The 15,417-nt window shown below is 43.8% G+C and overlaps 1 protein-coding gene across 3 annotated transcripts in view; it reads right to left on the bottom strand.

The window, feature by feature from the left end:
• Positions 1–4,438: 4,438 nt before the first annotated feature.
• ZMIZ2 (zinc finger MIZ-type containing 2) overlaps positions 4,439–15,417 on the bottom strand; it is a 126,567-nt gene continuing 115,588 nt past the window's right edge. For all 3 annotated transcript variants that reach the window (XM_067470689.1, XM_067470688.1, XM_060786937.2), the window contains 4 exons: positions 14,456–14,703; positions 11,348–11,520; positions 7,913–8,176; positions 4,439–6,329 (listed from right to left, as the gene is read on the bottom strand). In XM_067470689.1, the coding sequence (XP_067326790.1) occupies positions 6,222–6,329; positions 7,913–8,176; positions 11,348–11,520; positions 14,456–14,703 (793 nt within the window). In that variant the 3' untranslated portion in view covers positions 4,439–6,221. The remainder of the gene's footprint in view (positions 6,330–7,912; positions 8,177–11,347; positions 11,521–14,455; positions 14,704–15,417) is intronic.

Raw genomic sequence — 15,417 nt, 5'->3', positions numbered from 1 at the left:
GAAGGCGCCTGTCTGATTTCAGCAGGGAGGGAGTTCCATAGCCGGGGGGCCACCACCGAGAAGGCCCGCTCTCTTGTCCCCGCCAGGCGTGCCTGTGAGGCAGGCGGGACCGAGAGAAGGGCCTCCCCAGATGATCTCAAGGTCCTCGTGGGCTCGTAGGCCGAGATGCGGTTCGCAAGGTATTTTGGGCCGGAACCGTTTAGGGCTTTGTAGGATAACACCAGCACCTTAAATTGGGCCCGGTAGCAAATCGGCAGCCAGTGGAGCTGGGACAGCAAGGGCGTTGTGTGCTCCCTGCGTCCCGCTCCGGTTAACAACATGGCTGCCGCGCGCTGGACTAGCTGGAGCTTCCGGGCCGTCTTCAAGGGCAGCCCCACGTAGAGAGCGTTGCAGTAGTCAAGGCGGGATGTGACCAAAGCGTGTACCACCGTGGCCAAGTCAGACTTCCCAAGATACGGGCGCAGCTGGCGCACGAGCCGAAGCTGTGCAAATACTCCCCTGGTCACCGCTGAAACCTGGGGATCCAGGCTCAGCGATGAATCCAGGGTCACACCCAAGCTGCGAACCTGCGCCTTCAAGGGGAGTGCGACCCCGTCCAGCACAGGCTGTAACCCTATACCCTGCTCGGCCTTGCGACTGACCAGGAGTACCTCTGTCTTGTCTGGATTTAATTTCAGTTTGTTCGCCCTCATCCAGACCGTTACAGCGGCCAGGCACCGGTTCAGGACTTCGACAGCCTCCTTAGTAGCAGGTGGGAAGGAGTGACAGAGTTGGACGTCATCTGCGTACAGGTGACACCGCACCCCGAAACTCCGGATGATCTCATCCAGCGGCTATCTTCCTTTGCTCAGCCTTCCCTAAGGTCCAGCTCTCACATCCATAGGTTACTACAGGGAATACCATGGCTTTGACTAGGCGGATCTTTGTTGCCAGTCTGATGTCTCTGCTCTTTACTATTTTATTGAGATTGGACATTGCTCTCCTCCCAAGAAGTAAGCGTCTTCTGATTTCCTGGCCACAGTCTGTATCTGCAGTAATCTTTGCACCTAGAAATACAAAGTCTGTCACGGCCTCCACATTTTCTCCCTCTATTTTCCAGTTGTCAATCATTCTTGTTGCCATAATCTTGGTTTTTTTATGTTTATTAAATAAATAAATAGGCATAAATCAAAGTCAGACTTGTGGCAGTTAATAACAATGGGGAAGTTCTTTGTTCCCTTATTCCTCACCTTAAAATCAAAATGGCCATCTTTGGGGATCATCATGTAGTGTGGTTTGATTTGAAGCAGTGCTCTCCGTCTTGATAAATTAAGTGCAGTAGACAAGGATCAGGGAGGAGAAGGCAACTCCTAGGATGTCTTAATGTGGCTCAAGAGCTACAGCTGTGAGTACTTTCAGGGGGAGGCAAACATAATCCTTAGGAATTAGGTTTGGCTGAAGTGAGTGCAGCGTATGTCCCCCACCTGTTCCCTCGAGGCCACCCTTCTACTTCCCCAAGCAGAAGCAGGAGTCCTGTACCTGCCACTTTAAGTGGAGTTGTAGCCATCTGTTCCTCTGGGAATAGTGGCCTACTGCAGTCAGGCGCGCCAGGCAGCTCTACTATGTGATGTGTGAGTTTCAGATTTAATCCACCTAACAGATGCCAAAATTTTACGATGTTACTGACTCAAAGACAACTGGACTGCTGGGCTGAGATTTTCGTTAGCTGCTCCCCAGTAAACACTCTTCCAAGAGGGCCATGGGAGAAAGCTGACTTCATTCTGCACTCCACAGATTTTCCTTGATTAATTGAAATAGAGTTTTAAGCACCAATTTAAAAAGAAAAGCAGACACAACACACCATGATGTTTGTTTCAAACTCCTTTTCTGCTTGCTGGTGGTTTGGGATGGGCAGATAAGTTTCCTTATTTTCAACATTTGTTTTAAAATCCTAGTTATTTGGCTTATTTCTAAAGATATGTACTCATTTAGGTAGTTCTTACTGAAACCCTTAAACTGAATGGAGTTCTCAACCATATGCACTGGCTAAATTCAATCACAATTATGTCCAGCATGCAGATGTGCAGTACTTACCTGCTACGTGCCTTTCAAGATAGGATGCCTGGACAATAATTTATAAAAATAATGTGTTTTGAATGTAACACCTTTTTAAGGCCATGACTTCCTTGATTGAGTCGATCTATATGTAATGCAGTCTTCTCTCAGCACAGATGTGTTGCGTTCAACTGCTGTACAGACTGCAGACAATAAATGTGCAGATGTCCTTCTAGGGCAGTGTTTCTCAGCCTGGGGGTCGGGACCCTTCGGGTGGTCTCAGAGGGGTCATTAAAGACTATCAGAAAACACAGTATTTTCTGTTGGTCATGGGGGTTCTGTGTGGGAAGTTTAGCTCAATTCTATCGGGCTAAACTTGATTGTAGGTGAACTATAAATCCAAGCAACTACTACTCCCAGATGTCAAGGTCCGTTTTCCCCAAACCCCACCAGTGTTCAGATTTTTGGGTGTATTAGGTATTTGTGCCAAATTTAATCCAGTGAATGAAAATACATCTGCATATCAGATATTTACATTACAATTCATAACAGCAGCAAAATTACAGTTATGAAGTAGCAACGAAAATAATGTTAAGGTTGGGGGTCACCACAACATGAGGAACTGTATTAAGAGGTCGTGGCATTAGGGAAGTTGAAAACTACTGTTCTAGGGAGTATTTTTTTAAAAAGCCTGAAACTATTGTTGGATGTTTGGTTTGAGACTGTGGAAGATTATACCACTGACATTTCAGTTCCATCACTGATGCTGAGGTAAGAATCCTTTCATGTGCTGTCATGGGATGGCATAGTACCCTGGACTTGGTAGACCATTCCATCCATCCCATGGTTGCTGAATGCTTAGCATTGCCAGTGCGGAAGGCTCAAAGATTATACAATATCATAGTTATAGGGAAATAAGACAATGGCGATTATATTCTGGTTAATACAAAGCGGAATATACATTAGGTTGTGTAATAGGGATGAAATTCCTACTGGGTACATCTGCTTAAGGAAATATTGAGATATGAGCTGAGCCATCAGCGAAATGAGCTCTCAAATGACCTCTTTCACTCACATATGGCTGAATAAGAAGGCAGGCAAATGGTGAAGAGTAAACATCTCTGGGGAAACAGTAGTAGTGGACTGCTAATGCCATTAAAGTGGTTAGGTGGTTTGCAGAACCTGCAAGTATACTTAATGCTGATAATAATGTTTCCCAGCCATTGTTGATGAATAAGCTGGAAATCAGCTTTGATTCAGTTGGGGAAATTACCTTCTTAGCTCTTATCACTGTAGGCATTTATTACACTTACACTTTTTAGATGGCCAGTTGTATGATTTTCCTTTCAGTGTCCAGTAATGTTTCAGGAAATATCTATATTTGATCTCTGAACCCTTTCTCAGAATGATACATTTCCAGCTTCTGGGTGCTCAATATGCTTATCGTGCTGGCCAACCCCCTTCCCTCTCTCCCTGTCTCTTTACTGGGGGAAATAGCCATTAGGGATTTCATAATCTAAGCCTTCTTGGAGCTTATATCTTTTCTGCAAACACATACCCCACTGAGTTTCAAAGTCTCACCAGAGAGGAACTCCCATCCCACTATTTTTCTGGTTCACTTGCTACCCCTGCAAGAGTAATAGTGCTCAAATGTTCCCATGTGCAGTGGCCTTTCAGGTTTCCCTTGCTGCTTGAGACTTCACCAGATTTTCATTCTTCATCCTTCCTATACCACATTCCTTTGATCTTTTAGTTCCTCTCAATTTCCTTCATGGCAGTCATTTTTAGGCATGTTGAAATTCAGCTACTTTTGTGTTTTTTCTTGATTAACCAATTAGCTTTTCTCATTTGCTATTTTTTCTTTTACCTGGAGGCACACACACACGGAAGTTAACCTGGGACGTTCTGCAAACAAATCAGGCCACCTGGCACCAAATGGTGATTCTTCTCAAGATGATTGGAGAAGTCTATGCAAACGCTTCAGTTTTGAGAAGCGTTTCTTGAGGACTTCCTTTTCCCTAGATATCACAAGGAACTTAACCCACCATAAGCTTGGAATAGGTTCAATGATAGTTATTTGAGGCTGTGGGATTCTAGGATTTTTAGAACAAGAAATTCCACAAAAGTTCCACCCTTCTAGAGCTCCCAGCTTTCTCTTTTTTGTGAGAAGCAGACAATTGATAGATTGGGCAGAAGGTCAGAGCCGTTTCCTAATTAAAATAACATTGCCAATCATTCCTGATCCCCACTGGTTTTAGGAATTTAGGCCTTGGGTTTACAACATGGCAAGTTCTTTCAGAACTGAATGGCACACTCCTGAAGCAAGAAAGGAAAAAAAAGTGGTGTCCCCTCCTTGTTCCACACATTTGTCTTTGATGTTGCAAGCACGTCAAAACCAACAGTATGCAAGCTATTTGGTGAGGCCCACCAAAAAGAATCCTTTAATATAATAATGAAACAAGATACACAAAACTCAACAGAGCTGTCAGCACTTGGACACAGGGACTCCCTGCCTCAGGAAACCTGGCCATGAGCAGCGGGTCTGATTCTTCACAGACTTTGGGATTTCTTTGTTATCATCCCAAGCCTAACCTCAACTGAAGTAGGTTCCTGAGAGGGATTGGGAGGGAATGGCAGGTCAACACACACACAGTGGTTTGGACTGACTTGTTGCACTGAATTTCTCAGGCTAGGGTTAAAATGCGTTAATTCTCAGCATCCAGATCCTACTTTGGTGGGACACACAAATGTCAAAATGCAAGGGACAGTCCCTGGCTATGGCTAAATGCATCGGGTCTCTGGAAGGTACTCACAGCCCCACATGGAATGGTCTATATTACAATCTAAGAAGCATATGCACATTTATACAGAGGACTTTTGTCCCAAGGATTTGAAGCCCTGGAGACTACAACAGAGTGACGCGCTTGCTATATTTTTCTTCCCCTCCTTTTCCTCCCCACCTTCACTTATGTTTTCTTTAGTGTTCCTACATTATTTACAACTTTGTGCTTGTAGACGGATCCAGCAACTGGTGGAGACAGTATGTCAAGTTGTGTCCAAGGAGCTGTGTTCTTTTGCCAGAGATGCTGTAGATCCATGGGGCAGAAATGGAGACGGGGGAGTTTTCCAGGTCATCTCTTGTGAAGGCTTTTGACAGGAAAGAAACCTTTGGAGCAGGAAGGGCTTCTTGATCCTGGAAAGGACAGGTTTTTCTGATCCTGGTTTGGGTTTGTTCTGGCACATCCATGATACTGGAAGCCATCAGACAAAAAAAAAAACCCCACCAAAAACCAAATGATAAGAGTAGTTGCAATGTCCATCTCTGGAACAAGGTGTTTGAACAGACATGAGCCTGCAGGTCCAAGTGACATGCAAAAGCAAACAAGCTCCATATATTTCTTTCTGATACTGTCAGCCTCTGTCTTTACTTGGAACTTTCTGATTATAAAAACACCAGTGTGTGTGCGTGTGTGTGAGTATACACATACATACACACACACGCACACACACACCATCAGAACAAAAATAAACAAAAAAACAAAACAAGAGCAGCCACTTTAATCCAGTAGCTTGACATGTTCAGAGTGTTGCTGCTCACTCCAATATGAAGATCCAGACTAATGTGCAGGAGGACATGGGGGAGAGCCGTTAATTTTACTAAAATCTCTGGAAGCTATTTGGCTCCATGTCTTCCTTTCCTGTCTGTGAGTTTCCAGGATGTCTTTGGGGCAGGATCAGTAGAAACAATACAGCTGCTGTATGGCTGAGAGAGCACTGTGGCATGGTCTGAGCAACTGGATAAAAATTTAATTCTTCAGGAATCATGTTCCCCACAACCACTTCTCCAGCACCATCATTCTCTTTCCTGCATAGAAAGGAATTTCCAAGACGGCGAAAGCCAACGGCCGTAGGGTCCGTGGGAGCCTTTCGGTAGGCTAGAGGCCATTTGGGTCAAAATGGGATGATGGCATGGCCGCCAAAGTTCCTTGGGCTGCCTTTGGACACTTCTGTCTCACTGGCAGGACTCATTGGACATTGCCATTATATGAGGCAAGGTGTCTCTGGATGAGTGCCTGGGATGTTAGGAGATGGTAGGATTATGTGTTTGTGTGTGTGTGTAAATGTGACATGTTGTTGACAGCATGTGGTGTGCAGAGCTTGGTGACTGTGTTCTGCAATGGGTGGCTTCAGTTGTTCTCAAACAAGGAAAGCAGGTCATCGTTGCTGTTATTGGGGAGATCGGGGGGCCCTAGGTAAGACAGCAGCTCATCTGGGTTTGTCAACTCGGGAAGAAGCTGAGGGCAAAAGACAAAATGTTTTATAAGAGTTAACACATTGAGCAACACACCATAACAGAACATTCAAGTCTTCCATGGAATTAACCATACATTCTTTAACTGGAATGGGGGAAGAATACAGGCAAAGCCTATTTATGATGGTCCGAGACAATAGCCAGGATGTTGCAAGGGGGTTAGATCTCTGCAAGCGAACTTAGTATCTGAGAATCTGAATTGGGTTATGTCAGAAATATAAAAAAATAACTGGGTATTTTTATTATAAAATGTAAGTCAAGCACTGAAAGTGTGAGTAGGGCAAAGACCGATAGTCAGTGGGCCAAAGCTAGTGTCGTCCTAAGGAAAGTGAGTAGGCCAAAACTTGTGTCGTCCTGAGGTGTGTGAGGTAAATCTCTGTGAGAGAAGCCTCGTGTGAGAAAGCTTGTAAATAATGCAATGATTTTACTACAAAGAAAAGCCTCCTAAGGAAGAGATAGCATTGGTCTGTTTTTGTTTTATCATTTTGGGCTACTAGTGCTGAGTCATGCTGCTGCTAATAAGTTACTCTGCTGTACATTTATGAGGAGAGTCTTCTTAAACCCACTCTCCCAACAGGTAGCTCTTTAGCATGTGTATCTTCTATACTGCATAGTCAAGTATAAGTAAAGTTAAGTTATACAGAGGGTAATATGGGATTACGACAATTAAATATAACAGAAATAACAGATACCCAACTTGCTTCCAGTGAGCTCAATGCAGTGTTAATTGCTTGTCTGTAATCCAATTTATTGTTATAGCAAACCTATGGGAACATGACTGGGCCAAGAGATTCCCTGTGTTTCATGGTACTGTCGAGACTTGCACAACAAGACAGCCACACAGTCACTTTTCATGAACTGCGAGGCTGCATCTCAGGCAGTGTGTTCATGCCATCTAAACTTATTTGGACTCTTGCTTTGCCATGTGTTTGTGTGAGAGAAAAGATGAGAGTAACTCGGATACTAAAGCAAGGGTGCTGGGCTGTGCAGCCCTCCAGCTGATTGTGAAGTTCGTATTAGCCCTCACCACTGGTTATGGCTCATAGGAGTTGCAGTCCCATAACATTTGGAGCCTCACACATTCCTCATCACTGCTCTAAAGGCTTCAATTAGAATGTAAGAGTTTTTTTGATTGACTGATCCAGTAAGGGCTGCCTGCGGCCACACAACATGGCCTGTCAAGAGGAAGGAATGTACAGCAAACCATAGACCTGATTTACAGAGCCTGTAGATTCTGGGAGCTGCCATTTTCTGGACTACCGCTCCCAGAAGTCCTTTATTTTATGTGACTTATATTAATTGTATTGCTTTGATTGTTTTGTTATTGCTTTGTTTATTGATGTATTATGGGCTTGGCCTCATGTAAGACGCACCGAGTCCCTTGGGGAGATGGTAGCGGGATACAAATAAATAAATAAATAAATAATAATAATGCTGCTTAGAGGAATCTGGGAGTTGTAATCCAAATAAATAAGCTTCTCATCCTTTGTTAGTGAGAAGGAATTGTAGTCATCAGAGTAAGTGAAATGAGAATGCTGGTAGGAGATTAAAAGTGTGACTACTCACATCAAGGGAGGACTCTGGACCTTCCACAGGCCCAGGTGGCACTCCCATCCCAGCACTCGGGTTGAAGGCAAGGTCCTGGCTTCCGTGCGCCTGACCTGCTGGGCCTGACTGTCCCATAGGCTGCCGTGACTGGGGAGGGGGTTGGTTCCGATGGTGGAGCTGCTGCTGTTGTTGCTGCCCTTGTTGACTGCCAAGGTTGAGGTTGCTTAGCCCCTGTTGCACAGGATTGTGTGGAGAAGATTCCATCCTATTTGACGGAGGCATCTGCGTGACAAAGAACGAGAACATAAAGGCACTGAGAAACAGCATTGCATCCTGGGTATGTTAGGTTGGTACAGGCCATAATCGGAAAGACACATAACATGTGTTGTATTACACTTTGCAACCCCCATGTCTGGCACCCTTTTTCCACACGTGGTGTTCCACTGCCTCATCCCATACACTGCTCTCAAAATAAACATCACACACCAGCACTGCAGGCAGCTTTACACGTTGCAATAATAGCAGATGTGCTCTAGACTTCATTTCTTTTCCTTCACACTTGCTGCATCAACAAAGGAGCTAAGTGTTGAGTTTTGCACTGGGGGAATATGGCGCGACTACTTCATATGAAACAGAGAAGCAAGAAAGGCAGAATTCTGCACCCTCGCATAACAATCAATAGTTTCTCTCTCTGTAGTACATTTTTTTTCTTGTGTGAACTCACTGGGCTTTAGAGAAGTAGCAAATACACGGTGTAATGCAAAAGCTGCAGCCCAGTAACATGAGCAGTCAGCATGCACAGGGTTCTAGGTCACATTCCTATGGACCTCACATTTCCTCAGGGGAGAGCACACATTTTCCCTCTGCCACTCTCAGTGCCCAATGAGCTAGAAGAAATATTGCATCCATCAGAAGGCAAGAGGTAGCCCACTGCTGGTCAAAGACCTACGTAAAGGTTGTTCAAAACACTGTAAGGTATCTGGATTCTATTCACAGGAAGAAATGTCACATCTGAGAAGAAACTTCGTGTCCTAAAAAAAGTTACCCGATTTTTAAACCTGGTGTCAGGCTTAAGCAGCCAGTAGTCCACACAGATGGGAGTCTTTGTTGGGAAACTAACAATCTGAAATGGTTCCCCTGTCTCTCCATATTTTCTGTCTTTACCTCACTTCCTTCCTGTTCATTTTATGTACCCTCAATTAACATTTGCATGGGCCTTCAGGGATCTTCTAGAATGTGGTCGCGCTAGAAGTCACGTACGCAAACCTTTTGTTGTCAAAGGTTATAAAAGAGAGATGCTCTGTTTGGTAGTCATCTCGGAACAAGTTCCTTAGGAGAGTAGCCGTCACCATTCCAGCATTGTAGCTTGCATGACCATGTGGTCTGATTTTCCTTAGGCCTACACTCAAGCTAAATCTACCTTTTCTATCTATCTTTGGATTTTACCTTTGAAATACTGCAACAAAGTTAAGCTGTACCTGTGTGATCCTTTTTACACAATTTTTTCGTGAATAAATGTTTTCATTACATCAACCAGTTGATGTGGACTCTTTTGTTTTCTGGCATACTGAGTATATATTCCTTTGCATGCTAAGGAGGTGCTGTGATCAATAGTAAAGTATGTTTTTTTGACTCTTACTGTTTCTTATTTTACAAAGCAAGTTGTCCTACAATTCTCTTATATGCCTCTGCTCATTCCATTGTGTTTTTTGCTCTGCTAATGTGCGAAAAGGAAGGCTAAACTACACATTTAGCATTTACGTATCTAACAGGCTTCTATTTTACCCATAATAGTACAGATTAAAAATGGTACAGAAAAAATTGACTCCAATACCTATCATTCCAATACCTATATGAGAGCCATTCGTGAGTTAGGGCCTTTTACCCTAGCACTTAAGACCTGGCTTTTTACTAGAGCTTTTGATCTTTGTTAATTTTATCAATATCTGTATGTATGTATTTTTATCCTTTACAATTTTAGCTTGTAAATCGCCTAGAGCATCTTGGATGGAGGGCGATTAATAAGTAATTAAATGATGACGATGATTCCAAGCTGCTAGGTTGGCAGAAGCTGGATCTAACAGTGGGAGCTCACCCCTCTCCCCGAATTCGAAATGCCAACCTTTTGGTCAGTAAGTTCAGCAGCTCAGCTATTTAACCCACTGTGCAATCAGGGGGCGCTTTAGAATGACATATTCTTTTTGTCGTGTCAGGAGCAACTTCGAGAAATTGCAAGTTGCTTCTGGTGTGAGAGAATTGGCTGTCTGCAAGGATGTTGCCCAGGGAATGCCCGGACGCCTTGTGGGAGTTTTCTCTCGTCCCCGCATGGGGAGCTGGAGCTGACAGAGGGAGCTCATCCACACTCTCCTTGGATTCGAACCTCTGACCTATTGGTCTTCAGCCCTGCCGGCACAGGGGTTTAACCCACTGTGCCACCGGGGGCTCCCAAGCATGCAATGTAAAAGAAAGAAGAAAATCCAGCATTTAATGGCTGCTAGAGATGTCAGTGCATCAGTTATTTCAACTCCTTCCATACTGATTACAGATTGGGAGAATCTCTTCTATCAATGTCTTATATGCAGGACATTCCCTCCCCTTCTGGGCAGCACAGAGTGTTGTGAGCTTAGCCTTGATGCGCTCATGTGAAGACTGAATATGCTTTCTCTGGGCTAAGAGGAATAGGATGAGGGCATCAGAGGGGAAGGAGCCACTTAAGACCTTCTGCAGGGAGAGAGAGGGAGAGAGAGAGGAAGAAGCTGCTTACGGCTGGAAAGCTCAGAGCTATTCACAAATGCAAGAAGCAGAGGCCTTGCTTTCCCAAACACCTAGTTTTGCAGAACCCACATTCTGTTGCAGTGCCTTAGCACAAAGCAGGGAAATTGAGAAAGCGTGTTTCAATCTCAAATGTTGCTGTGAATTAAGGACACCGTGCATCCAACACTTCTCTGAAGCTTCTCAGCTTAGGGGACAGGAATAGCAGGAGAGGAATAATTAAGCAGTAGAAACAGGAAAGCATTTTCTATTATTAATATGCTTAGGAGGCTCCCTGCAATAGGCTTGAGGAACCCCATGGCTTCCCTTATTGAAAACCATGGGAAATAGAGAATGAGAATGCAGCCATAGGCTCATGGACAGCTCTTCAGTGCCCCATAGTGGCTAACACAGGTAATCACACACGGCATCCTTCAACCTGTTATTAACAAACATGGGCCAAATATTGTATGAGATGCTTGAAACTGGTGGCTTTACATTTGGAACCTTCAAAAGTAAATATCTTCTAAGGCTGCTTCTTCCTTTATGGGGGGAAATCTTGTAAGCAGATTCATGTACATTTATGAAGATCAAAAGGGCTGGAAAGCCGTATGGTAGAGATCTGGAGGAAATTTGGCAGCTGTTCTTCTCTTCTTCCCCCCTCCCTTTCCTATCCCGCACCAAGCAGAGATTCTTCCTGACCTGTCCAGTGATGGAGGGAGCAGGTGGCTTTTCAGGAGTCAGCATGGTGCTGGGAATGTCGGACTGGTATGAGATTGGGGGAGGTCCCTGGTTGAATTCACTTAATGTTGGGGTGCCAGGATTCACAGTAGGGAACGAATCTGGGAAAGTTCCGGGGCCTGAAAAATTTGAACCTGCAGAAAGAAATGAAAATATTTTAGGAACATTGACACAAGCTTTCACAATATTTGTTAATATGGGGATGACACCCCAGTCCCGCCATACAAGACTGCAAAAAACAAAGGTGGCACAGATACTTTGGATTCCAGTAGAAGGAAACAACTAAGAGTCCTGCAGAGTTTTAAAGGCTAACAGCTTTATTACAATACAAACTTCTGTGGGTTATGCCCCCTTCCTCAGAGGCATGGAACATGATCACGGAGTTCATGTACTGTATAAACTTGAGTATAAGCCGACCTAAATATAAGCCGAGGTACCCAATTTTACATTGATTGAGGCATCAGGAGGTTAAATGTTTTTGAATATTTACATAAAACTGTAATTTAGGATAAGACTGTCCAACTCTGATTAAACCATTATTCTAACTTTCCATGTAAATGTGCTTATGTATCCTTCCAATAATAATAGAGTAAAAAAGTAATAAAAATAATAATAGAGTAAAATAATGGAAATGTAATAATAACAGTAATAGAGTAAAATAGTAAATATAATAAAAATAATAGAGTAAAATAATAAATGTAATAATAACAAATGAAGTAAAATAATAAATGTAATAGTAACAATAATAGAGAAAAATAATAAATGTTATAATAACAACAGAGTAAAATAATAAATAACTAACTTGAGTGTAAGCCGAGGGGGGCTTTTTCAGCCTTAAAAAAGGGCTGAAAAACTCAACTTATACTTGTGTATATACGGTTTATCTACACTAGATGTTGTTGATGGTGAGGTCAGAGAGAATTTATATGTAGAAAATAGTGACAAAAGCAGTTAGATTATCAACACTGGCATTTACAAAACAGTTTATGGTATGACTGGCTTTTGCTTATCACACAGCATATGTGTGTTGGGGAATATTACCTATGCTTTACCTCTTTTCTTTTGTACCCAGACTTGTATCTCTAGATTCTACTCCATGCATTTTAGCAACAGGTTTACAGTCTGGTGAAAGTTTGCGTTATGATCCATCTGTTCACCTGAAACCTACCACAAGAGCCTTTGTTGTTTTGGCTGCAGCCAATTCATGCAGCTACACTTTGGAAATGGCAGCGAGTGACGAACATTAGCAAGAAACAAACATTGGTGAGAATGGTGTCTCATTTGTTACTCCTTTGGGTTATGTAGAAACTGACAATTATAGATTGATTAATTGGGGGTGGAGTTGCCACCAGAATAGATCACAAAATAGCAGCCATTCTGTGGTGGCCTATTAATTGTGTTCTCCTTCCCACTCTGCATTTAAAAATAATATATTACTTTTCCTAAAGGTGGTAGGCTCAGCTCTTGAAGCTTTGTTCCCAAAAAGATCAATTCTAGATTTTTATGAACTCTGGCACTGAGTATCTATACCTGAAACGATCACATAATTCATCTTCTGTTCACCACTACCTCTGTTTTCCTCTTCCCTCTGTTGTTTCTCTTGGGACAGAGTTTAGACCAGGTATGGGCAGACTCAGGCCCAGGGGCTGGATGCGACCCCTTGGGCTCTTTTCTCAGGCCCTCCTCTCTCTAACCATCCTGTCCTTATTTATTTATTTATTTATTTATTTATTTTACTTATATACCGCTGTTCTCAGCCCGAAGGCGACTCACAGCGGTTCACAACCAACAAAGCAGCAAAAATTCAATGCAACAGTATAAAAACATTTAACAACACATTACATAAATTAGACAATTACTACAGTAACCAATCACTATCGTCTCATCATCAAAACCATAATCCAGATTCGTCATCCATTGTTCTATTCCTGTGTTCATTACCAGTCATTGCACTAATTATTCGAATGCCTGCACAAACAGCCAGGTCTTCACTTTTCTGCGGAATACCATTAGAGATGGTGCTAGTCTAATGTCCGTAGGAAGGGCGTTCCACAGCCGAGGAGCCACCACCGAGAAGGCCCTATCTCCTTCCATCCTTCACTCCTTCCCTTCCTCCCTACCTTCCTTCCCTCCCCTTTTCTCCCTTCCTCCTTCCCCCCTTTCCACCTGCTTCCCTCTTTACTCTCTCCTTCCCTCTTTTTCCCCCCTTCCTCCCTCCCTTCCCTTCCCTTCTCTTTTCTCCCTCCCTTCCCTCTTTCTCCCTCCTTCCATTCCCTTCCACCACTGCATCCTTCATTCCTTCCTCCTTACCTCCCACCCTTCCTTCCACCTTTTCGTCTGTCCTTTCTTCCTCCTTCCCTCCCTCCCTCCCTTCCCCCCTCTTTCTCCTTCCCTTCCTTCTACCCTTTCATCCTTCCTTCCTTCCTTCCTTTCCTCCTTCCTTCCCTCTCACCCTCTTTCTCCTTCCATCTTTCCCTTCCTCCCTTTTGTCCTTCTTTCCTTCCTTCCACCACCAGACAGCCAGTCCTCTTAGCAAGGAGTGCTAGCATGCAGCCCGCAAGTTAGAAAGTTTGCCCATGCCTGGTTTAGACTGTGAGTTACATGGGGCAGAAGACTCTCATCTTCTACTCTGTGAGTTGCCAGGGATGCTATAAGCATAACTCATATAAATAGAACAATATTCTGCCTTAGAAGGATGGAAAGATCCAATAACAATTTATGGCATGGACAAACATGGTTTTCTTGTGATGAAGAGGTGACATTAGTATTGATCAGCAGTAACAATAGAACGTCATGGTGCAGAAAAAAAATTCACCTGAGAACTGCTGAACTAGACCAACCTCCTCCCTTGGTGCCCTCCAGATAAGCTGGCATACAAACCCATTATCCCCACCTGGCATGGAGATCATGAAGGCTTATAGCACAACACATCTGTTGAGCTTTCCCAAGCTTGGGATGCAGAGTCCTCAATGGTTCCCAAAAGGCAGTATTTACTCCTTGAGAGGAGAATATTCTTTCTCAGGGACTCAAGCCCTCACCCTAGTTCTCAAGTCCGAGATGTCAACTCACTTTGGCCAGTATAGTCATTATTGCCACTGTTGGCAGATGGAGGCTGCAGGGGCCCAAAGGGAGATGGGCCAGGCCCCAGGGCAGCAATCATCTCCATGACGTTGGGCATCACCATGTGGGTGGGGCTCATGGTGCGACAGCGCTTCAGCACTGGCCCATCCTGCTCTTCTTTGATATGGATATCGGGCTTGATGGGCACAGGCTTCCAGCTGCATGTTGGATCAATGGTGATCTCCTCATATTCAGAACTAGATGGGAACAAAAAGGAAAAAAAGTTCAGAGGAGGGACTCAAGACTCGGCTCATCATCAGGCATATGCTTTAAAAGCAGATGTTCCCAATTCCAGTCCCTAGCATGGAGCCCTACCTGGAGAACCACTGTTAATCAACACAGATCACAGGTGTCAAACTAAAAAACTCAAGCTATTACTCTAGAGTTAGACAGACCATTAGAATGACATAAAGGTAAAAGTAACTGTTTTACCTGACATTAAGTCTAGCCGTGTCCAACTCTAGGGGAGTGGTGCTCATCTCAATTTCTAAGCTGAAGAGTTTGCGTTGTCCATAGACACCTCCAAGGTCAGCATGACTGCATGGAGCATCGTTTCCTTCCCGCAGAAGGTACCTATTGATCTACTCACATTTGCATGTTTTCAAGCTGCTAGGTTGGCAGAAGCTGGGTCTAACAGTGGGAGCTCACTCCGCTCTCTGGATTCAAACCGCCAACCTTTTGGTCAGCAAGCTCAGCAGCTCAGCTGTTTAACCTACTGCACCATCAGGGGGCCCCTTAAAATGACATACTCTGTTATAATAATACGTCTTTTAATTTTCCTAATCCAAATAGGAAACTTCAGACCCTGATTAAAGCATCCTTCCCAAATGAATATGAGCCAGGAACAGGACTTGCATGAATTTATATTTACTCTGAAAACAGAGAAAGGGAGACTTCTTAATTCCTTAATT

Source organism: Anolis sagrei, chromosome 7 (assembly GCF_037176765.1).
Source record: "Anolis sagrei isolate rAnoSag1 chromosome 7, rAnoSag1.mat, whole genome shotgun sequence".
NCBI classification, from domain to species: Eukaryota; Metazoa; Chordata; class Lepidosauria; order Squamata; family Dactyloidae; genus Anolis; species Anolis sagrei.
Note: the sequence above shows the minus strand (reverse complement) of the source record. Positions and strands in the feature narration are given on the sequence as shown.